Source organism: Cavia porcellus, unplaced genomic scaffold (genome assembly GCF_034190915.1).
Source record: "Cavia porcellus strain 051 isolate PalLab524CR breed Dunkin Hartley unplaced genomic scaffold, mCavPor4.1 scaffold_9, whole genome shotgun sequence".
NCBI lineage: Eukaryota > Metazoa > Chordata > Mammalia > Rodentia > Caviidae > Cavia > Cavia porcellus.
In genome coordinates this window covers 64,680,893-64,704,600 of record NW_026947492.1, presented here as the reverse complement: position 1 = coordinate 64,704,600, position 23,708 = coordinate 64,680,893, and the positions used below count along the sequence as shown (strand labels likewise).

Below are 23,708 nucleotides of genomic sequence, written 5' to 3'. Positions count from 1 at the left end.
CTTTGCATCCTCCAGCATTTGTTGAATTGTTTCCTGATTCCTTGTTATTTTTAAAAGATCTTTCCTTTCCTGTTCACTAGCTGCAATCTTGTCTTCAAGGTCTGAAATTCTATCTTTACTTTCATTAAGGCGGTTTTTACAACTTTCAGTGGATTTTTTTTTTTTATTTCCTGTATATCTCTGTGCATCTGCATTATGTATTCTGTTTGTTTCTTATATTGCTCATCTAGGGATTCTATCTTTTTGTTTAGTTCCTTCAATTTTTTTGTCTGTGTTTTCTTTAGATATATCTAGAATATCTTTCATTTCTTTTATCATTTTTTCTTTTATCTGGGAGATTATTTCGAGTTTGAATTTCTTTAAAGCTTCCTGGAGTTGCTTGTCAATTTCAGTAGCTATTGTGTCCGATATATAAGGTGGATGGGATATATTTTCTTCTATATACATCGCTCCTAGGGTTTCTTGAGATGGGCTGGAGGTTTGAGGTTGTAATTTGGTCTATTGTTTTGTCATTTTCCTATATTTCTGTGTTTCAGGTGTTATTTGAAAGCTTCCTCAGCGTCTGTTGGAAATCCTCTTCTATGTTTGCAGCTCCTGAGACTCTGGCACCCCGTTACCCCAAGCCACTGGGCCTGCAGAACCAATGGCCCTCTTCAGCGTGTTCAGAACTCCGAAGTTCCACATAAGCTGGGCCTCAGGAACACTGTGCGCCCACCTGCCCTTGGAAGCTCCACAGCTCTCCAAGCGCAGCCAGGATGCAGAGGCGGATGTAGATGCCTCAAATGCACCTCTCCACTTCACTGCACCTGGAAGCCTGGAGGGACCCCCAACAGTCTGGGCTTTGGGCAGAGTGTGCTGAGCACTCCCCACATGCTGCGGGGCCTCTGGAACCTGCGATGCTCCCCTGCCCGTTGAGATATCCACAGTCCTCCAGACACCGAGGCTGATGCAGGCTCCCCAGATCTGCCCAGCCCCTCCTCTGCACCCCGATGGCGAGGTGCAGGGGTCCCAAATAGGCTGGGCTCCGGGGATAGCATGTGCCCGCCCACCCGTTGGAAGCTCCACAGTTCTCCATTTGCAGCCGGGATCGGGATGTGGATGTAGAGGCCTCAAACCCACTTCTCCACTTCACTGCACCCGGAATCCTGGAGGGTTCCGAACAGTCTGGGCTTTGGGCAGCATGTGCTAAGCACTCACCACAGTCCGCGGGGCCTCTGGAACCTGTGATCCTCCTCTGCTTGCTGATATATCCACAGTCCTCCAGACACAAGGGGAGGCAGATGCAGGCGCCCCAGATCCGCCCAGGCCCTCCTCTCAATTTGAAGTTCTGTATCACTTAAACTGTTTTGTTTTGATTGGTAATATCATGTTTTATCCTATTTAAAATAAAAAAAAAAAAGATTTCCTTTCTTGTTCCTGGGGATCCAAGGTCTACAAACTCTTCACCTCTTGTTTGGCTTTCCCTTTTGTGCTGTATACATGATTGCACTCATAGGGAACTTCGCTATCCTGTTTGTGATCAAGGCTGAGAGCAGCTTAAATCAGCCCATTTCTTGGCCACGTTGGCTACTGTTGACTTGGGCCTCTCTGCTGCTGCCATCCCTAAAATGCTTGGAATCTTCTTGATTAATCTCAGAGAGATCAACTTTGGAGACTATCTCATTCAGATGTTCTTCATCCACAAATACACACTCATGGAATCTGCTGTCCTCTTGGCAATGGCTTATGACTGCTCTGTGGCCATCTGCAACCCACTCCGCTATAGCATCATTCTGACCAATATGGTTGTTGCTGTGATTGGTCTTGGTGCATTAGAGAGGGCAATCCTTTTTGTCATTCCACTTGTATTTCTCATTTTGCGGTTGCCTTTCTGTGGGAATCATGTCATTCCCCACACCTACTGTGAGCACATGGGCCTTGATCACCTGTCTTGTGCCAGTATCAAGATCAGTATTATATATGGTTTATGTGCCATACGTAATCTTGTGTTTGACATCATAACCATTGCCCTTTCATACATACAGATTCTCTGAATTGTTTTCCACCTCCCTTCTCAGGAAGCCAGTGTCAAGTCCTTCAGCACATGTGGGTCTCATGTGTGTGTCATCCTTGCCTTCTAAACTCCAGCTCTCTTTTCATTCATGACTCATCGCTTTGGCAGAAATGTCCCACACTACATCCACATAATGCTGGCTAATCTTTATGTTGTAGTGCCATCAATGCACAATCCTGTCGTCTATGGAGTCAGAACCAAACAAATCTATGATCGTGTGAAGAGAATATTGCTGCAGAGACAAACCATGTAAAAGGAATAGCACCTTATACATACAGGGCTCCATAGGCAATTGTATGAAAGGTCAACCAGAGTAATGCATTTTATGAAAATTAATTTCCAGTGTGTGAATTTATTTTCTCTCCTGCAGTATTAAAGAACACTTACTCTCCAACTGCTTTTCAGATCACTGCTTAACCTCTGTTTCTGGATTCTCGTTCTGTTCACTCAGTCTCCTTATGGTCTTATTTTATTAGGTTGTTAAATTTTCTCTGTCATTTGCAATATCTGATTCATATTTTTAAATCAGATTTTAATATATACATTGTAATAATAATGTGTCTTTGTCTTTCTTCTCTCAATATTTTTAAGGACTATTCTATATAATTGTTAGGGAAAAATCATTCCATAATTTAGGGCTCGTGATTAGGCTTCTCTGAGACTTGCTTCTTTGCCTTGAGCCCTGGCTATGGTAGAGGACACATAATTTCATGTGCCTCTTGTCACAATTGAGGCCTCAAAGATTCTGTGACGCTGTGATGCCCTAAAGTAAAATTGCTTCCACTTAAGACATATAGGTTTATTAAGAACACAGTAGAAATAAATAGAAGGTTTCATTTTGGGAAAAGGAAAAACTATTTTTTTAAGCTGCAGTCTCTCTGCACTGTCTTCATCAACATAAAGATCCTCATTAGTGAAGTCCATTGATGCTCTCTGAGTCATCGAAAAATTCCTCTGATTATTGTTTATACCCCCAAAATAGTGGTTAGCTCAGAGTGGCTTTGTTTCTGACTATCCTGAGCCAATGACCTCCTAGTCCCCTGTCAAGCATTACTAAATTTGTCACTGTTTCTTATTTCATATTTTCTCAGTATCCCTTATACAGACTGTAATTATATATTTTGAATATGTGTTTTCATATTTACACAATGCTCAGACTAAAGTTGGGACTACTTCATTATTTCTAACTTTGTGTGACTGAGTTGAAAACTGCTCAGCAAACTTACCTCAGAAATATCGTTTTTATTTTTATGTGCTTATATTATTAGGATGCACATGCACTTCAGTTTTTAAATCATACATTTTCTATTTATAAAAATTTGGAAACTTTAAGGTAAATCCACTACTAAATACACGCGCACAACGCAATTCTTGTCTTTTTCTTTTTTATTCAATTTATTTTCTTTTATGTACTATCATATTTAAATTGAGTGTGGGTCTTTTACAACGGTAATTTTCTCTTTGGATTTTATTGCTTTTATTTCCATATGACTCATTTATTTCAGTTTATACCTATATTTACAGTTACTTTAGTCATTACCTTCCAAGTGTCTATGCAACTTGAAAAATTCTAAAATAAATTATATTTTATTTAAATTTGCTCAAATCAACTTTACAATAATGTTAGCTTACTGATCAGTTTCTGGCATACATACTATTATTGATAAAAATTTACTACTCCTAATATACCTTAAATGACTCTTATATGTTTATTGATTTACATAGTCATATATTCATTTATGCATTTATCTCATTGCTATTCTGGATTCAATTATTAAGTAACACAAACAAATTATCAAATATTTTATATTACTTTTGTTATTCATTCCTTTCATTATCACAATTGATCAGTAATAATTTTACTCACTTGTGAATAATAAGCTTACATACTTCTTTTGATATAATTTTATTTGGTGTGAACTTCCTCAGGGTTTATTTTCATTTAAATTTTATTTTATGGTTCACTTGAGATTATAAAATTCTAAATCAATTTTTCATTCCTTTTCAGGCTTTTGGGAATCATTCTGCCTTCCAATTTGTCAATGTAAATCTTATTTTAAAAATTGGGCCAGGGAGTTAGCTCAGTGTATAATCATCTACCTGGTATGAGGTAGTAAGTTTGGTCCCTCATACCAAAAACATAAAATAAAATAAAAATAATACATTTATTTCTATTTATGATTTTCTCTTTTTATAGCTTTGCTTAAATTTTTCATATATGAATCTTTAACTTGATTTATTTCATTAATTTTGTGAGTTTTTCATAATTTAATTATCAACTGTATTACCTGTTTGATTCTTTATGCTTGTTCTCATTTAATCTCCAACTTCATTTGCAAATTTTTTCACTGTATCTTGTTACTTTTACCAGTAATTCTCATACTTAAAATTCCCAGACTTCTTTTCTCTCAAGATTTTTATTTTAGCCATCATATTTGATTTTTCTTCCATATTTCATTTCTCTTAAGTCCTTCTGCTTTTATTTTAGGACATTTCATTTTACTCATAGTTTCTAATATACCTTTTACTTTTTTCTATAATATTCAGATATCTGCAAATAATTTCATTTACCTTAACGATTCCAAGGACTATTTATTCATTTTGTAATGCCTTTTAGTGATGAAATAATATTTCATTGTGTGAATATAAATCATTTTTGTTTGTTTATACTTGGACAGACATTTGTGTTCTTTCCATTTTTATAGTATTCTAAATAATGGTTTTACGAACATTTATATCACATTTTTATACACATCTTAAATTTTGTTAGTATGCAACTCAAGGTGGAAATGCTAAGCATTATGAGAAACCTGTGTTTTCCATAGTGAATGAATTGTTCCACAAGCACATAATGATTGTTTGAGCAGTCCAGTTATTCACATTGTCAACAATGCTTGTTACTCCATATTATTTGTAAAGATATTCCAGTGTTTCCCAAATATTATCTAACTTTGATTTTATTCTGAAATTTTAATATGTACTTATATTGAGCATCTCTTCATGTGTTTCTGAGATACTTGTGTATCTTTTTTGTAGAAATTTCCGTTAAAGATTTTTTTCATTTAATTGTATATTTGCCATACAAAATATTGTATTATTTCTCATATGTTTGGGATGCAAATTTCTTCAGATACATATTATATAAGCATTTTTCCTCTCATAGGACATATTTTTGGTTATTTATATGTATTTTAAGGTATAAATTAAAAGAAAAATTATGCATATTTTAGTATAGAATGTAATATTATGATATGAATATAAACTGTTAAATGGTTAAATGAAGCTCAGTAACTTATAGGCACCTCATATATTTATAATTTTTGTTGTAAGAAAACTAACAGTGCTATCTGCCTTCTTGGCAATTTCCACCTACACCATACATTGCTATTAACTATTGTCCCCATGTTATACAATAGATACCCAAAATATATTTACTTTTTCTAAATGGAGGTTAGTAGGACTTGACTAATTCCATCTCTAGACTCTGGAGATTACTACTGTACTCTTCTACAATTATAGGTTTTAAATATTAATAGAGGTTTTGGAGTACAAGTCTACCAGTGGCTTATTTCATGTAATATGATGTCCTTCAAGTTCACAAGTATAAAATAAGAGATTTCATTTTTTTAAGGACTGAATGATATTCCATTGTACATAGTTTACAGTTTTAATACACTTAATCAGTGATGACCATTTACATTCATTCTATACCTTGGCTATGTTGAAAATTTTGCAATAAATATCTAAGTACAACCATATTTTTGTTTTAATTCCTTCCAATTTTATATCAATAAATATTATTGCTGAATTATTTGGTGATTATTTTTAATTTTAAAGATCTCCAATACTGTTACTGTAATTGTTATACATGTTATACATATATATATATATACTGTTAGTATAATTGTTATACATATATATATATATATATATATATACATATATATGTGGGCTGTAGTTTCAATTTCTTTAGAGAATCTTTCAAAGTACAAATTCTTAACTCATTAAATTCACCATTTTTAAGTTATGATTATTATTTTTATACTTGATGTGATATCTACAATGTAATAATACTTTGTCCAAATCTCAAACCTGCTTTTTAATCTTTTTCGAGATGATTTGTAATTTTGACTCTGAAATATGGCATTACAACCAATTCTCAAATATTTGTGCATATTATATGCAGAATAGGACCAGGTTAGTTAATTTGCCATTAATATTTACTGGTTCTAGCTCAACTAGTTGAAAAGGTTACTCTTTCTTTACTGAACTGTCAAAATCATTTGACTCTAAATGCGAAGATATATTATTGAAATTTCAAGTCTAACACATCTCTAGTGTGGTTATTTTTACGTTGTTGAAAAACTGTACTGATTGTTAGAGCTTTGTGCTATCTTTGTAATTAGACAGTACAAGTCTTGGGACTTCTGTATGAAATATAAACAAAATCTAGTTTATTTTATATGAGATGCCTATTACTATAGGAAATGTTAAAGGGATGATCCAAGCTGAAGGAAAGACAGAAGATCTTGAGATACTTGAAAAAAGTTACATCTGGGAAATGAATTTTGTGTGCAAATTATTTCTTACTATGTTTCACTATAGGGTCACTATAGGAATGTATGTTGATGAACAAAATAGATTGTTGAAAAATGTCATTAGGGGACTGGTGATACAGACCAGCAGGACAGGGCCTGCCTGGAAAGCACGAGGTACTGAGTTTGATCCCCAGTACCAAATATATATATATATATATATATATATATATATATATATATATATAATTCTTAAGTCCACTAATATGATACTACATTCAAAATCTAACTTCAAGACCAGAGTAAAAACTATAAAAAGATGGAAGGGAAAAAAGAGATCACATTTTACAGTTAAATATTTACAGAAAACTACAGAAAGTTTTTGAGAAATGATTAAATGAATGAAGTTTGAAAAGCTCTTAGAAATATAAAGTGAGGAGAATTGAGGAAAATGTAGATACTATATGTCAGAAAGTTAAAACATGTAGAATACTAAACAGTATTACAAAATCAATTTAGTCACAAAATAATGAAATCTCAGAATATAAGAATAAGCAGAATGCCAAAAATTCAAGCAAAGTCCCTTAAGAGACCAAAAGAAAAAAAGTTAACACTACGATTTCCATTATCAGCACTAGATAATAAGAAAGAAAAACATAATAATAAATTGAGAGATAATGGGGTAGAATTTTAATGAAAAATTGGAAAATTGTGTTTTAATATTTAAATATGAGGAAAATTAAAATATATTTTTGCAAAATTGTAGAACTTAATATTTTTAAAGAGATTGGGGAAGCACTGTGATTAGCAACAGGGCTTGATGGGGAACACTATGTTCACAAGGAAAACTGAAACTCACAATGCAAGGATATTCATAAAAATTTCTATAGACATAAATCATTGAAAATGTATATCATGAAATGAAATTGTCACTTAATATTTATTGTAGACACACAGGATTCCAAATGAAAGCAACATGAAACAGATAAATGCAGAAGAAAAACAAAAAATAAATCTAAAACTTTTGTCTTCCTCCAACTAGTATATTGCAGTTACAAATTAGTTTTAATAGAAAATTGAAAGTGTTCCTAGGAAAGTTAAAATTGTATTAATGTGCAACCTGAAAAGACATAAAAAATGCAATTTTAAAATTTCAGTGTCAAAATGGATTTAGAAAAACAAGAACTAAATAAAAATACTGAAGAAAAATGATATTATGGGAAATGTAAAATTAAGAAATATCAATGAAAACAAAGATCAAGAATGTAGAAATACATTTTGATTAATGACAATCTTGTTATCTAATAAACACATCTCACAGAATAAAAAAAAATAAATTACTGCAAAATAGAAAATATGGTATGAGAAAGTACAATCTGGATGTTAATTTAAAACATGAGTCTTTATTAGTGCATAAATACATAACTGCAATCAGTGTTACAAAATGCACCAAATATTCCATCTGTATAAATTAATATGATGTAATCTAACAAAATATCATGAATGACTACAATTAAAATTTTATTCTCTTATATCAGAAAAACACATTCTAGAATCTGCCTTTAAATGTTGCATAAAAAGTGTTGGATATTATTAAAGATGATTTTAACATTAAGGACGTATGCAAGTTTACCAAGTATCATCTCTGGATGAATACAATGTTAATTTTTTTTTCATTTTATTTGTAGTTAGTTTGTTCCTTAAATGAAATGCAGAAGACAAAATAATCAAAACTGTAAAGAAATGTAAAATGATATAACAAGTTAAACGCATGAATTTTTTTTTTCACTTTTTGGAAATGAAATTAAGAAGTCACTTGAAAAGTGCCACTCTTAACTTACATGCATCACGCAGGGAAGAATTTAGAATTTCCACACTAAAGACGCCTGGTGAACTTGAGATATGACATGTGTGGACCATGTAAGACCTTAGATTTTAAGATAGATAACTCAAGGGTGAAACAAAGGTTGAAAGAACATATCTGAACACAGTGGTATCAAATCAGGCATGTATCACATAGATACACTACCTGTAACCTAGATTATCAGACCTTACTGATAATTATGTACAGGGATAAAGGCAGAATCAATCAGTGATGTTTCTGTTAGCATATTGGAGATACAGTTTGAAAATTGACTATTTCTTTGGCTATAATTTTAGTGACACATATACTTGGCAGACAAAGCTACGTAAGGTACATATTCCATGATAAATGTTTGAATCCAGGAACCTGGCTTTACAAGTGCAAGACAGAATATAACTCCAAGAGACATAGACTGTTCTGTTACCTTTGCATCTTGATTTGTGTTCAGACATAGTATGACTTAACAAAAACAGACTTCTCAAAACAAATATATTAAACAATTAATAAAATGTACTATCCATTAATAGATAAAAGAAAAATATAGAAGAGAAGGAAGGAAGGGTGGGGAGGAAAGAGAAAGAAATAAAGAAAGAAAAAGGAAAAAAGAAGGGAAAGCATAAAGTAACGAGGGAAAGAGAAAACAGAATAAAACAATAAAAGAAGCAAAATTAGGGTCAAATTCCAGTGACAATTATAGGAAATGAAGTTATCAAGTATTATGCATGAGATCATATGAGCAAAAGTCACACAAGTTTCTTCCAGGATTTCCCTTCCAGGATATCTCATTCATCTGTGAATTAGATATGAAATGACGTTTCTTAGTTTTTAAATCAATTAGTGCGCAACAGCATGAAAACTTGAATTGAAAATTCACAGTAATGAGGTAAACATTCAGGAAGATATAGGGAAAGTTTGCTTTAAGGCAAGCACATAAATCTTCCTAGAGCAAAGTAATACCTTAGAAACAGAACACAAGACACTTATCTTTTATTAAACACACTGAGCACTCGCTCTCTTATCTGTTTGGTCCTCACTCCATAAATGATGGGGTTAAGCACAGGTGGAATAACCAAGTAGAGGTTTGCAACAAGAATGTGAACGTAGTGTGGAACGCTGTGTCCAAATCGGTGAGTGAGGAAGGAGAAGACTGATGGGATATAGAAAACACAGAGAACGGCTAGGTGAGAGCCACACGTGCTGAGGGCTTTTCCCCGTGCATCCTGGGATGGGAGGTGGAAGACAGCGCGGAGAATGTGCACATAGGAGCTGGCAATAAGGACAAGATTCAGAAGAAACAGTGAGACCACGAAGAGTCCATAGATAGCATTGATACGAATATTTCCACAGGATAACTTTGCAATGCCCATATGTTCACAGTAGGAATGGGCGATGGTACGAGCATGGCAAAAGGGTAGCCGGTAGATAAGATAGATTAAGGGAAGTAAGAACAATGCGGGACGAATTACAATCCAGAACCCAATGCCCACCAGCACCCGAGAGGTCAGGATGGCTGTGTACTGTAGTGGAGCACAGATGGCCACATAGCGGTCCAAAGCCATGGCCATCAGGACTTCAGCCTCCATGCCAGTGAAGGCGTGGATCAAAAACATCTGAGCCACACACCCTCCAAAGGTAATCTCATGAGCTTCAAACCAGAAGATCCCCAGCGTGCGGGGCACAGAGGTGGTAGAAAGAGCCAAATCGACTGTTGAAAGGATGGCCAGAAAGTAGAACATGGGCTCTCGGAGGGACTGCTCTGTCTTGAGGACTATCAAAATTGTGGCATTCCCCATTAAAGCCACAAGGTAAATAGAGCAGAAAGGCAGGGAGAGCCAGCCATGGACCTTCTCCAGACCTGGGATTCCAATGAGGAAAAATGTGGCTGGGTGAAAGATGCTCCCATTATAGTGGTATAACATTCTGTGCTGATTAGGGGAAATGAAAGTCTCCCTCTGGGATTTGGGCATGGAGGATGAAACATCAAGAGAGAGACACAGAGCGACACAGACAGAGACAAAGGCAAACAGGGAGAAGAGAGAGATCAGCAGAGGAAAAATGTAGAATGTAAGTTGGTAGCTGTCCATTACAGCAGCATCAAAGTCACTTTACTATGAAAAATATGTCTCTTAATGAAGATCATCACTTAATCATCCTCTTAATCATTTGAATGTTTCAGAATATGGTTAGATTCTGAGTTTTGATTCTTTGTGTTGATAGTCTTCTCATTCTGAAATGGAGATTTGTAAAAAGTCAGTGCATGCTTCTAATATTTAAAGCTTTCCACTGTTTTTGAAAGACATATAAGAAGATTAAAATCTGGGAATCTAGTCTTTGGTGAGAGACTCTGTAAGAATTAACACAGTTCATAGAACAGAATTAATAGATAAGAAAGGAAGATTAAAGTGCCTTTATACAATCCATGGTTAAAATACTTTACAAATTCTAGGTGATAGGCAGTCTCAAACTGAGAAAGTTATTATTACAAGTCCTCATTGACTGACAGAGACACATTTATAAAACTCTGAGCAAGTCAATAGCTCCTCAAAACACTGAAGCATAAAATCAGCAACACAATCGGATATTTCCAGGCAAGCACTTTTTCTTTGAGAATCCTGCCCTGGAGTGAAAATTGCTCCTGACAGTTTGACTGCACAGAGGATCAGCTAGGAAAGGGGTAAGAAGGGCTAAAGACACTGTATACTCTATCCAGTAGCCATACCAGAATAGGCGCTGTAAGACTGTGTGATAATTTCACCTAAGGGAGGATGTCAGTACTTACTTGATCACTTCTCTCACCAGTTGAACACACCAGAGGGGTAGAAAGAGTAAAAACCTGACAGCCTCAGATTGTTTCAACATGATAGGAGGTAATTTTTGTAGTTCTGTTGAATTCCAGTGCTTTGATAGTGCAGGATTCAACATGTGAAATAGCCTGAAGGAACAGAGGATGACAAATTAAGTGCTCCAAAGGCTTCAAATGATCCATGCTGCATAGAACGGTAGAGAATTTTCCCATAGGCTTGGGCACAGACATTTTAAAAATAGCCTAGAGACTTTCTTTCATCCTTGGTATTAACTGCACTCTCTAATCATATTTTTAACTATCTTTTTTGTTCAATAAGGAAACATATTAAAGTGACAAAATTAATAAATTTCCCATATTTTTTAATTCATTCTGGGAAAAGTAACAAAAATATTGTAAAGATTTACTTGTTTCTGCAAGAACGTAGGCACTCTGATCATTTAAAATATCATTGTCCATCTGAAAGATAACAGCAAAACCGATGACATGTTCTCTACTTTTGGACTATTGTTAGGCACCTTTCAACATTAATTCCTACTCCTATGGAAATTGAATCCATCTCATGAAATTAATGGGCATTTTATGCCTGAATTTTTGTGAGATGTTTTACATATAATATTTAACTGAATATATAATTTATTTATCAATAATACATACTCACTACTTCGATGTGTCCTGATTTAATAGAGAAGGTGTTATTACTTAATGCTTAACTTTTTTCTGCAAGAAATATTTTGTCCACACTGTCCAGATCTCAGTCTGTGCTATGCGTGCTCCTCTCCATGTGTGGCCACATCACCCTCCAAATATCACAGCTGTTTCACACAGCCTTCCCCCAAGTGTTGCACTTGGTCTCCTTTATAGGTGGCAATAGAAAGGTAGCTGCAACAGGTTTCTACCAACTGAAGCCTCTTTTATAATCTCAGCTTTAGACAGGATCAGAGATTGAGTCTCCAGGGACTTCTTGCCACACCTAGACCCGGGGGGGGGGGGGATAGAAAAAGAAAAAAGAAAACTGAGAACACAAGCAAACTAAGATATAAAAATGTACCAAGGACATATAAAAAAGTATAGGTTAAATACATAATTATTGTCATTTATTTTAACTATATAAAGAAAAAGATAATTAGGGCAACAGATCATTTGGTGAAGAGGAGACTAAGAGCGGAGGGAAAGGGAGAGTGATGGGGAAAAGGAAAAGAAAGAATTAAGATGTGTTATGCACGTGCACCAATTACCCATGAGGAACATAATCACTGCAAACGTCCTAATAAAACTAGGAAAAAGAAAAAAAATTATGGATTAAAAAACATAATTCATTCTCCACACGAATGTGAATTTGTGTTACAACTCTGTATATACTTCCATACCTAGAAGAAACTGGCCAATTAAATGCAAAGATTTTAATTAGTAAGAAAGACTTCTTTTCCAGGGTTCAATGATACTGTTTTCCTCACTAACAGTTTTTATTTTCTCAATTATTAAAGCATTTAGGTTTGTTTGATTTGCATAAAAACACAGAGCCATAGCATTTCCCCTAAACTGATTTCTGTCCATGAATTTCTCACTGCCACAGTTTCCCAAAAAATCCTGTTGATAAGTATTCACAATTTCAGGTTGAATTTCTAATAAGTATCATGTTGCTGATTTTCAAATTTTGGTTTAGTACTGGCACTTTAGATGACTAGATATCATTCATATATCTACATTTTTTATTTATATGATAGAAATTATAATAATACTTCCCCTCCCAGATAAATATTGGACATAAATCAAACTCCCCTGATGCATCTAGAATAAAGTTTTACATAAGAATTAAGCTTTAAAATGTAGTACTTTTAAAATTATTTGTATTATTTTAGATTTCTGCTCACAAGGACCACTCCATACATAATAATTTATGTAAAACAGATTGAGGAATTACTTATACAACCAACTCTGTACAAGTTTCTCCTGAATTCCCCAAGACTTTTTCTAAATTTGGAGGTATATGCTGTGTGACTTTTATGAGAATGTGATTGAGTGATAACTTAGATCTCTTTAATATACAATTGAGATTTCTGAGAAGCACCGACTGCATGCATGAGAAGTAATACACTGCACTTGTTTTCGAATGTCTTCTCCAGTGCTCTACAACAATGTTTAAAACATCTGTATTTTCACAGCTTTTGCTTTCCTGTACATATACAGAAAAATATTGCCTTTGGTTTAGTCAAGGTTTCACATCTAATCACAAATCAACATTAATGTATTTGACCAGTGACACCTTTCTTTTTTTTTCTCTCTCTGTGTATATGAGGAGTAACCTAAAATTGGAAGCTCCTGAAGGTACCTTGAATCCATGAGGGATGTCTTAAGGTAAAAACAAGATGTAGAATCACAGCACCAAATAAAAATTAACAAAATTTTTCTCCACTAAAAATCACGTAGTTATTGAGAATTTATTGAAATAATTCTTTTTCATATATGTCTGTAGAATTATAATCATGTTTAAAATAATGCATAACATTATTATTTACACTATTATTATAATGATTATGCATATATACATTATTGATAGTTTTACTCCCTATTCTTCTCTCATTTCCCCTTCTGATGAAAGAAAATTAAAAGGTCCCAACTAAATGAAAGGTTCGTTAATATTCTTAAATTGATAATGCAATGTAATCATTTATTTCCTCACAATGTATTTTGTAGGTTCAAAATTAGTCCATCCAAATTCTGGCAAATTACTTTGAGGACCTCAGCAAAATGATTTTAATTCCTTTGGCAAAATACCTGGCATCCAAAATAAAAGGGGGAGAGAGGAGGGGCTGGGCGGATCTGGGGCACCTGCATCAGCCTCCCCGTGTGTCTGGAGGACTGTGGATATCACAGCAAGCATGGGAGGATCACAGGTTCCAGAGGCACCACGGCTAGTGGTGAGTGCTCAGCGCACTCTGCCAAAAGCCCAGACTGTTTGGGACCCTCCAGGCTTCCGGATGCACTGACTTGGAGAGGCGGGTTTGAGGCAGCTACATCCACCTTCGCATCCCATTGTGCTTGGAGAGCTGCGAAGCTTCCAAAGGACAGGTGGGCGCACAGTGTCCCTCTGGCCCAGCTTATCTGGAACTGCAAATTTCTGAACAGGCAGAGGAGGGCCATTGGTTCTGCAGCCCAGAGGCTTGGGGTAACGGGGTGCCAGAATCTCGGGAGCTGGAAACATAGAAGGGTGAGTGGTGAGTGCTCAGCGCACTCCAACAGACCCTGAAGAAGCTTTCAAATAACACTTGAAACACAGAAATATAGGAAAATGACAAAACAAAAGACCAAATTACAACCTCAAACCTCCAGCCCATCTCAAGAAACCCTAGGAGCAATGTATATAGAAGAAAATATATGCCATTCACCCAAATATCGCACACAAAAGCTACTGAAATTAACAAGAAACTCCAGGAAGCTTTAAAGAAATTCAAACTCGAAATACTCTCCCAGGTAAAAGAAGAAATGATAAAAGAAATGAAAGAGATTCTGAATATATCTAAAGAAAACACAGTTAAAAAATTGGAGGAACTAAACAAAAAGATAGAATCCCTAGATGAGCAATATAAGAAACAAACAGAATACATAATGCAGATGCACAGAGATATACAGAAAATTAAAAAAAACTCCACTGAAAGTTGTAAAAACCACCTTAATGAAAGTGAAGATAGAATTTCAGAACTTGAAGACAAGATTGCAGCTAGTGAACAGTAAAGGAAAGATCTTTTAAAAATAACAAAGAATCAGGAAACAATTCAACAACTGCAAGAGGATGCAAAGAAAAATAACATAAGAATGATAGGGATTAATGAAAAAGAAGGAGACAACATAAAGGATGTCAAGAGGATATTTAAAGAAGGAATAGCTGAAAATTTCCCAAGCATGAGATCAGAAACCGACATCAGGATCAGTGAAGCACATAGAAATCCAAATAGTCATAACCAAAATAAAACTACATCCAGACATATAATAATCACCATCCCAGAAATCCAACACAAGAATAGATTATTAAAAGCTGTTAGAGAGAAAAAACAGATCACTTATACAGGAAAAAATATCAGAATCACAGCAGACTTCTCAGCATAAATAATAAAGTCAAAAAGAGCATGGAGTGCATTATTCCAGATCTTAAAGCAAAATGATTTCCAACCTAGACTGATGTATCCTGCAAAACTTTCATTCAAAATTGATGGTGAAATACGATACTTCCATGACAAAGAACAGCTGAAGAATTTCATGAACACCAAACCAACCCTGCAAAAAATATTGAAAGACAGTTTAGATACACAAAGGAAAAAATTACTAAGCAAAGCAGATAATTAAACATAACAGAAAGATAAAGATGCAACAACAGAGAGATAACATGTCAATAATAAACCAATAATTAACAGTAGTAACCATTAATGTAAATGGTCTCAATGCACCAATCAAAAGAAACAGACTAGCAGAATGGATCAAGAAACAAAATCCAACCATATGCTGTTTACAGGAAATGCGTCTAACCCAGAAGGATACTCACAGACTGAAAGTCAAAGGATGGAAAACAATACTTCATGCAGCAGGAATCCAAAAAAAGGCAGGAGTAGCCATTCTGTTTGCAGACAGCGTGAATGTTAAACCAACAATCACCATAAAGGACAAAGAAGGTCACTACATACTCGTAAGGGGAAAACTCCAAGAAGAAGAGACAACTATCTTAAATATATATGCAACAACTCCAGAGCACCCAGTTATATAAAAAAAAACTATTAACAGAAATGAAAACTCAAATTATCAGTAACACAATTGTAACATTGGACCTCAATACGCCATTGACACCAAGGGACAGATCAACCAGACAGAAAATGAGCAAAGAAATAACAGAACTGAATCACACCTGCAAACAAATGGATTTGATAGACATATACAGAATGTTCCACCCAACAACATCAGAATACACATTCTTCTCAGCAGTACATGGATCATTCTCTAAAATAGACCATATATTAGCTCACAGAACATATTTAAACAAATGCAAAAGAATTGAAATCATCCCTTGCATGTTATCGGATCATAGCACTCTGAAATTAGAAATTAAGGATAAAAGATACTGCAAAAATCTCGCAGACACATGGAAACTGAATAACACACTCTTGAGTAATCAGTGGGTAACAGAAGAAATTAAAGAAGAAATTAAACAATACCCAAAAGAAAATGAAAATGCAGATACAACTTGCTGGAATTTGTGGGATGCAATGAAAGCTGTCCTGAGAGGAAAATTTATTGCACTGAGTTCCCACATCAGGAAAACAGAACGAATACAAATAAATAACTTGATGCTACACCTCAAACAGCTAGAAAAAGAAGAGCAAGTCAAGCCCAAAGCCAAAAGAAGAGAGGAAATTATAAAAATCAGAGCAGAAATCAATGCAATAGAGACTAAGAAAACAATACAAAGAATCAACGAATCAAAGAGTTGGTTCTTTGAAAGAATAAATAAAATTGATAAGCTCCTAGCCAACCTTATTTTTAAAAGGGGAGAAAAAGCTCAAATTCATGCACTAAGAAATGAAAACAGTGAAATCACTACAGACCCAATAGAAATACAGAAGATCATCCACTCCTATTTCAAAACCTCTACTATCAAAAGTTTGATAACACAGAAGAAATAGACAGATTCTTAGAAACATATGAAGTACCAAAGCTAGATCTTGAGGATGTAAAACTGTTGAATAACTCAATCTCTGTTAATGAAATTGAAAATGTATTAAGTCCTTACCTACAAAGATGAGCCCAGGCCCAGATGGATTCACTGCAGAATTCTACAAAAAATACAAAGAAGACCTAATGCTGACACTCCTCAAACTATTCAATGAAATTGAAAGGGAAGCAATCCTTACTAAGTCATTCCTGGAAGCAAATATTACTCTAGTACCAAAACCTGAGAAAGACCCAACTAAAAAAGAGAACTATAGGCCAATCTCCCTAATGAACACAGATGCAAAAATCCTCAATAAAATATTGGAAAATAGGATGCAGCAAATCATCAAGAAGATTATACACCATGACCAAGTGGGATTCATCCCAGGAATGCAAGGATGGTTCAACATACGTAAATCAATAAATGTAATCCACCATATCAATAAAGCCAAAAGTAAGAATCACATGATCATTTCTATAGATGCGGAAAAAACCTTCAATAAGGTCCAACATTTATTCATGATAAGAATGTTACAGAAAGTTGGAATAGATGGTCTTTATCTCAATATAAAAAAGGCCATTTATGAAAAACCAACAGCCAGCATCATACTAAATGGCCAAAACTTGAAAGCCTTTACTTTAAAATCAGGCAGAAGACAAGGATGTCCTTTATCACCACTCCTATTTAATATAGTACTGGAAGTACTAGCCAGAGCAATTAGGCAAGAGAGAGAAATAAAAGGGGTAAAGATAGGAAAAGAAGAAGTTAAATTATCATTGTTTGCAGATGACATGATACTCTACATAGAAGACCCCTTAAACTCCATTGAAAGACGCTTAGATACAATAAATGAATTCAGTAATGTGGCTGGATACAAAATCAATACTCAGAAATCAATAGCATTCCCATACACGAACAACAAAATCACAGAGAGGGAAATTAGGGAAACTACACTCTTCACATTAGCAAGCAAAAAAATGAAATATTTAGGAATTACTCTTACAAAAGAAGTGAAAGATTTATACAGTGAAAATTATAATACACTGAAAAAAGAAATTGAACATGATCTCAGAAAATGGAAAGACATCCCTTGCTCATGGATAGGAAGAACAAACATTGTGAAAATGGCCATTCTCCCAAAACTGTTATACAGATTCAATGCAATCCCAATAAAAATACCATCAACATACCTTATAGATCTAGAGAAATCACTCCTAAATTTCATCTGGAACCAGAAGAGACCTAGAATAGCAAAGGCAATTCTAAGCAGCAAAGACAAAGCAGGAGGCATCACAATCCCTGACTTGAAGTTATACTACAAAGCAACAGTAGTAAAATCAACATGGTATTGGAATCAAAACCGAGCCGAAGATCAATGGAATAGATTAGAAGATACAACCACAACTACAAACACACTCAACCACATTATCTTTGATAAAGGAGCCAAGCAGGTTCACTTGAAGAATGACAATCTCTTTAATAAATGGTGCTGGAAAAACTGGCTCTCCATTTGCCGAAAACTAAAGCTAGACCCATGTCTTTCATCATGTACTAAATTAAAATCTAAATGGGTCAAAGATCTGAATATTAAAACAGAAACACTAAATCTATTGGAAGACAAATTGGGTAGAAACCTTGAAGACATAGGTGTAGGTAGGGAATTCATGAACTGGACTCAAACTGCACAGGAAATACTTCCCAGAATCAATAGCTAGGACCACTTCTTATTAAAAAGTTTCTGCATGTCAAAACAAATCTCCAGCATGGTAAAAAGAAAACCCACAAACTGGGAAAAGATTTTAGTGAACTCTCTCTCAGACAAGGGACTCTTGTCTAAAACATATAAAGAATTAAAAAGACTCGGATCCCCAAAATTCAAAGATCCAATCCAAAAATAGGCATCTGAGATGAATATGCACTTCTCAGATGAAGAAATGCAAATGGCAAATAAATACCTGAAAAAATGTTCATCATCATTAGTCATTAGAGAAATGCAAATTAAAACCACAGTGAGATACCATCTCACTCCTGAAAGAATGGCCAGGATCAAGAAAACCAACAAAAACAAATGCTGGAGAGGCTGTGGGGAAAAAGGAACTCATCTGCACTGTTGGTGGGAGTGTAGACTGGTGCCACCTTTGTGGAGGTCAGTCTGGAGATTTCTCAAAAAGCTGGGATTGGAAGTCCCATTTATTCCAGCTATTCCACTTCTAGGCATATTCCCAGAAGAACTGAAAGCATCATACCACAGTGATATATGTGCACCTATGTTTAAAGCAGCACAATTTGTAATTGCCAGATCTTGGAAACAACCCAAGTTTATGTCAATTGAGGAATGGACAAAAAAGTTGTGTTATTTCTATTCAATGGAGTATTATTTAGCTATAAAGAAGGATCACATTGAGATATTTATCAATAAATGGGAGCAGCTTGAGACCATACTCATAAGTGAAATAAATCAATCTCGCATGTATGAATACCGAATAGTTTCCCTAATTTAAGTAATGATTCAATTATATAAAAAATGTGGTAATCATGATTCCACATTATGTGGCCTTGAAGCCTTATAAAGTTTTCACTTATTAATTGGAAAGGCTTTATTCTGGGCTTCTTGATATGGAAACACTTGAAGCTATAGTATATGAAGTTTTATTCAAATATTTCAGGGTAAAAGACAGACACTATGGTAACTACTATTAAGACGGGTTATTTGTTGGTGAACCACTAGGTTGCTGAAGCAGTCATGCTTTGACTTGTATTGTTATATTTTTATGTCCAACTTTATCTCAATCTCTGCCTTATTCATTAAAAAATATTTAGTTATTTTTTATGTTTTTTAATTAAGGGGAAAAATTAAAAAATTAGCAGGGTATATAATAGTAACTTTTTTGATTTCCTATTAACTTGTTTTGAAGTCCTGTAATACTCCCACTATCTTGTTTTGACTGATTAGACTCTGTTCCATTCTGTATGATAGTATCAAGTTTGAAGGTTTAGGCAACTACTTTGAAGGCAATAAGATTCATTAAGATGCCCATTCTGGCTTGACTATTGTCTCCTTTGGAAGTCCTGTAATGTTTACAATGCTTAAGTTTTATTGGTCTTGTTCTCTACTGTTTTGTTCAACTTTATAATATCTAATGAGATAGACAATTCTTTTTAAGGAAACAAGAGACATTGTTGATAACCATTGTTGATAACCTTGTACTCTGTTTTACATCATGTGCTATGTATATCCTTGGTTTGACTGACAGCTTTGTTTTGCCATATTTGACTTTATTCCCCCCTTCCCCAAAATCAGTAATAAGAACTAAGGAGTAATAAAACCCAAAATGTGTAAATTTTGTTGTAAAAAAGAGAGGGAAAAAAAAAGTTCTAAATGATACAACAGCAAGAGTGTTTAGGGGTGTTAAATAACTGACCATCTTAATGTTTTTGGTTGGATCATTGAACCCAACTGTTTGCAGTCTCACTGTTTGAGTGACCACTTTGTATGCTTTGATACTGTGATTTGAGCACCTATCTCTAAGATGATAATATATAATCTATTAACCGGTGATTTCTTATTTGTTTTTTTTTTTTTTTGTAGTTCTGTATTACTTGTACCATTATACTGCTTTGTTTTGTTTTGTTTTTTTCTCTTTTTCCTTTTAAATAAAATTTACAAAAATAAAAAAATAAAAGGGGGAAGCTCACAGTCTGCAGAAGTTTCATTTCAAAATTCCCCACCTCTGACTGCATGAGGTTTAGGGTCTGACTTCTAAACACAATCTATAACAAGTACTCTTGCAACCCAATTTTAATATTTATAATAAAGTTGCAGTAATTAAAACAATGAGTTATTGGCAGAATAACAGATATATAAATATAAAAGCATGAATTGCTAAAATATATACAAATACGTAACTGAATTTTTTCTCTTTCTCTGGTGTTTCTTATGTATTTATTTTATTCTATTTTTATTAGTACATGAATGGGACAAACACAATTCCATGAAAAAAGGGTAGATTGATCTACAAATTGCAGTAGAAATACTGGAAATGCATATGTGAAAAACAGAATCTAGATACAGTACTTACTTTTCATTAAATTTAATATAAAATGTTTGAAAAAACCTGAAAATAAAAATTAAAGCTAAATGTTAACTAAATGCTATAAAACTTATAAAACAATGTAGGAGAAAATTGTTATGTTCTTGAGTTTGGTAAGAAAAAATGTGCAATTCCTGAAAGACAAAACTAATATTTTTGATGTTATTAAAATTAAAATATTTGTAAATGATACATTGTTAAAAGGATGAAAAAAATCCAGAGAACATGAAAAACTATTCCCAACTCACATAAATGACAAATGACTTTTCTCCTGAATGCATTCCTGATATTGCTATATTTATAATACTGGATATGCACAATTCTGTACATATATGGTAAATGATGGAACATGTCTTCTCATTTATGGAGTAGGAGTTACAAGCAACAAAGGGCAGTAGAATTACAAGCAAGAAAGGACAGTATGGTGATATCATCAGAAATTCATATTTTGCTTACTTTAAGTACAAGTACATACATATTAGACACAATGATCAATAATGTTTCATGAAGATATTTTTGACATATGTCTTTCTATTGTCCCTGAGAAAAGTAGTGAGAGAAAACTCTATTAGAAAGTAGTAAATAAGCATTAATAACTTGGCTTACAATACTGTTTTTATTTTTTATTTTATTTTCAGTGTACTTATTGGTATATATTTGGGATACACAATAATCCCATTTATCTCTTGGAATTGGTACACATAAAGCAAAAAGGCAGGGGGAATTAAGAGATACAATGGTTTCTTAGACAAGTGACTAATACTTGGAGTTTCACAAGGCATACACAAGATGACCCTTGAGCATATCCCAGCAGCAGAAACAGTGATATCCTGAGATAAATAAGGAAACCAACAAAAAATAAATTTTACATTGATGGGACATTAACTAAAATAGCTCCTTTTAGTTAGATCACAATAATTTGTGAAAAAAAATTTGTCTTATTATGATAAAATTTAGACAATAGTAACAGAAATGAATTGAAATAGAGACCAAAATAGTATTCAAAAGAATATTTATTGCTTTGTATTAACTCTGCTCTTAATGAGGGGAAACATGAAGTCCTATAACCTCTCAGTAAAAACGGTATATACTGAGTTTCTTTCAAAACATTGTGCATGGAAGTAGAATTTTCATTAACTTTATTTATTCATTCTTTTTATTGTTATACTACGGAAACACAGAGTCTCTGCTTTTTATACTGGAAATGTGTTGTTTACTGTGCTAGTACATAGGAGCTGCCTGTAAACAGGTGGGGTTTTTTTGGAGATCAACTTCCTAAAGGAGAAACAACATGAATACTACCCTAATCACATGAATGCTGTCTTTCTCCTCAGAACACATAATTCTAATGTGATCATGGATAAAAAAGAGAGAAATCTCAGTAGAGTGACATTTTACAAAACTCCAAACTAACCTTGAAAACGCCCAAAAATTCAAAAGTGATGATGGTTTGAGAATCTCATAGCATTAAGGGAATGCTAAGAAGCTAGAATTGATGACTCACAGCAGTAAACTCAGCAATCTCAGCACTCTAGAATGCTGAGGCATGAGGGTAATAAGCTGCAGCACAGTCTGGAAAACTATTTTCACTTACCAAGAATCTGTTTCACAGTAAAACAAGGCTGGAGAAGGCCTTCAGTTAAAACCCTGAATTGAAAAAGACAATTCTAAGTATACCTATGTTATATATTTCATGGAACAAATTCTGGAGTAGCAGCAAAATATTAGGCAGGTATGAAAACCTTAAGAAAATGAGGTAGAAGTGAAGACGGCAAATCAATAAGTAGCAAAGTAAAAAGCCTCTCTAGAGAAACAGCTCACATGCTGGAATATAGCATCTTGGAGAAGACCAGATGAAAGTAGGTGGATCCTCTTGAACCAGGAAGAAACTACAGTGTAAAAAACTACCAAAAAAAGTAAAGAAAAATGTGAACAACAGGCCATAGCAAGATGCAGTCTCTCTAGAGCCAGTCCCACTGTGTGAAATGCCACTGGAATCTGAAGTCACATGGTCACAGTCAAGTTTGGGGGTTGGCAAGCCTGAGGGCCATTGTGGGAGGACATGGTCCCAGAGGAGAGCGGCGGGCCAGAGAACTGCACTGGCTCACAGTGAGTGTGGGGAACTCAGTCCTCCCACAGGAGTAGGTGATTGCATGGGCGATATTGTGTGGTCAGGCAGGATAAGCCTGGAACCAGGACTGCATTTGGCTTCACTCAGCCACTCCTAGCACAGAGAAAATTGGTTTGAATTGCTTAGAATGAGACCTGCCCCTGGGAGTGATCCAATCTCCAAGACAGAGGTTTCCCTGAATCTGTCCTTAACCAGCCCTGACCATGCAGCATACACTAACCTGGTGAAGTCTCCTAGTGGTTGACCAGCTCAGAAGGGAGAGGCCAAGCCTGTCCCACCACTGCTTGTTCTCCAGTGGTCACAGCAGACTGGATAGGACAGCAATCCCAAGCCAGCACACTTGAGAGAAATTGTAACCAGTACAGGAAGTACCGGGGACCCTACTATCCATTTGTCTGGAAGAAACCAAAAACATGACAAGAGGAAGAAATAAAAAGAAGTCTTCAGCATCCAACCCAAGCAGTACTGGCCCAGGAGAGATGAACACAGAAGAGAACAGGGCTGCACAGCTGTAATTTCTGAAGAAATAG

At 34.7% G+C, this 23,708-nt stretch overlaps 1 protein-coding gene and 1 pseudogene across 1 annotated transcript; one reads left to right on the top strand and one right to left on the bottom strand.

Annotated features, from left to right (window-relative positions):
- Positions 1 to 989: 989 nt before the first annotated feature.
- Positions 990 to 2,429, top strand: LOC106026610 (olfactory receptor 52E2-like; annotated as a pseudogene).
- Positions 2,430 to 9,432: 7,003 nt separating this feature from the next.
- On the bottom strand, positions 9,433 to 10,371 carry LOC100735348 (olfactory receptor 52J3-like). Its single transcript, XM_003465303.3, has one exon. It carries the CDS (start codon positions 10,369 to 10,371, stop codon positions 9,433 to 9,435), a length of 939 nt encoding a protein of 312 aa, XP_003465351.3.
- Positions 10,372 to 23,708: the final 13,337 nt, after the last annotated feature.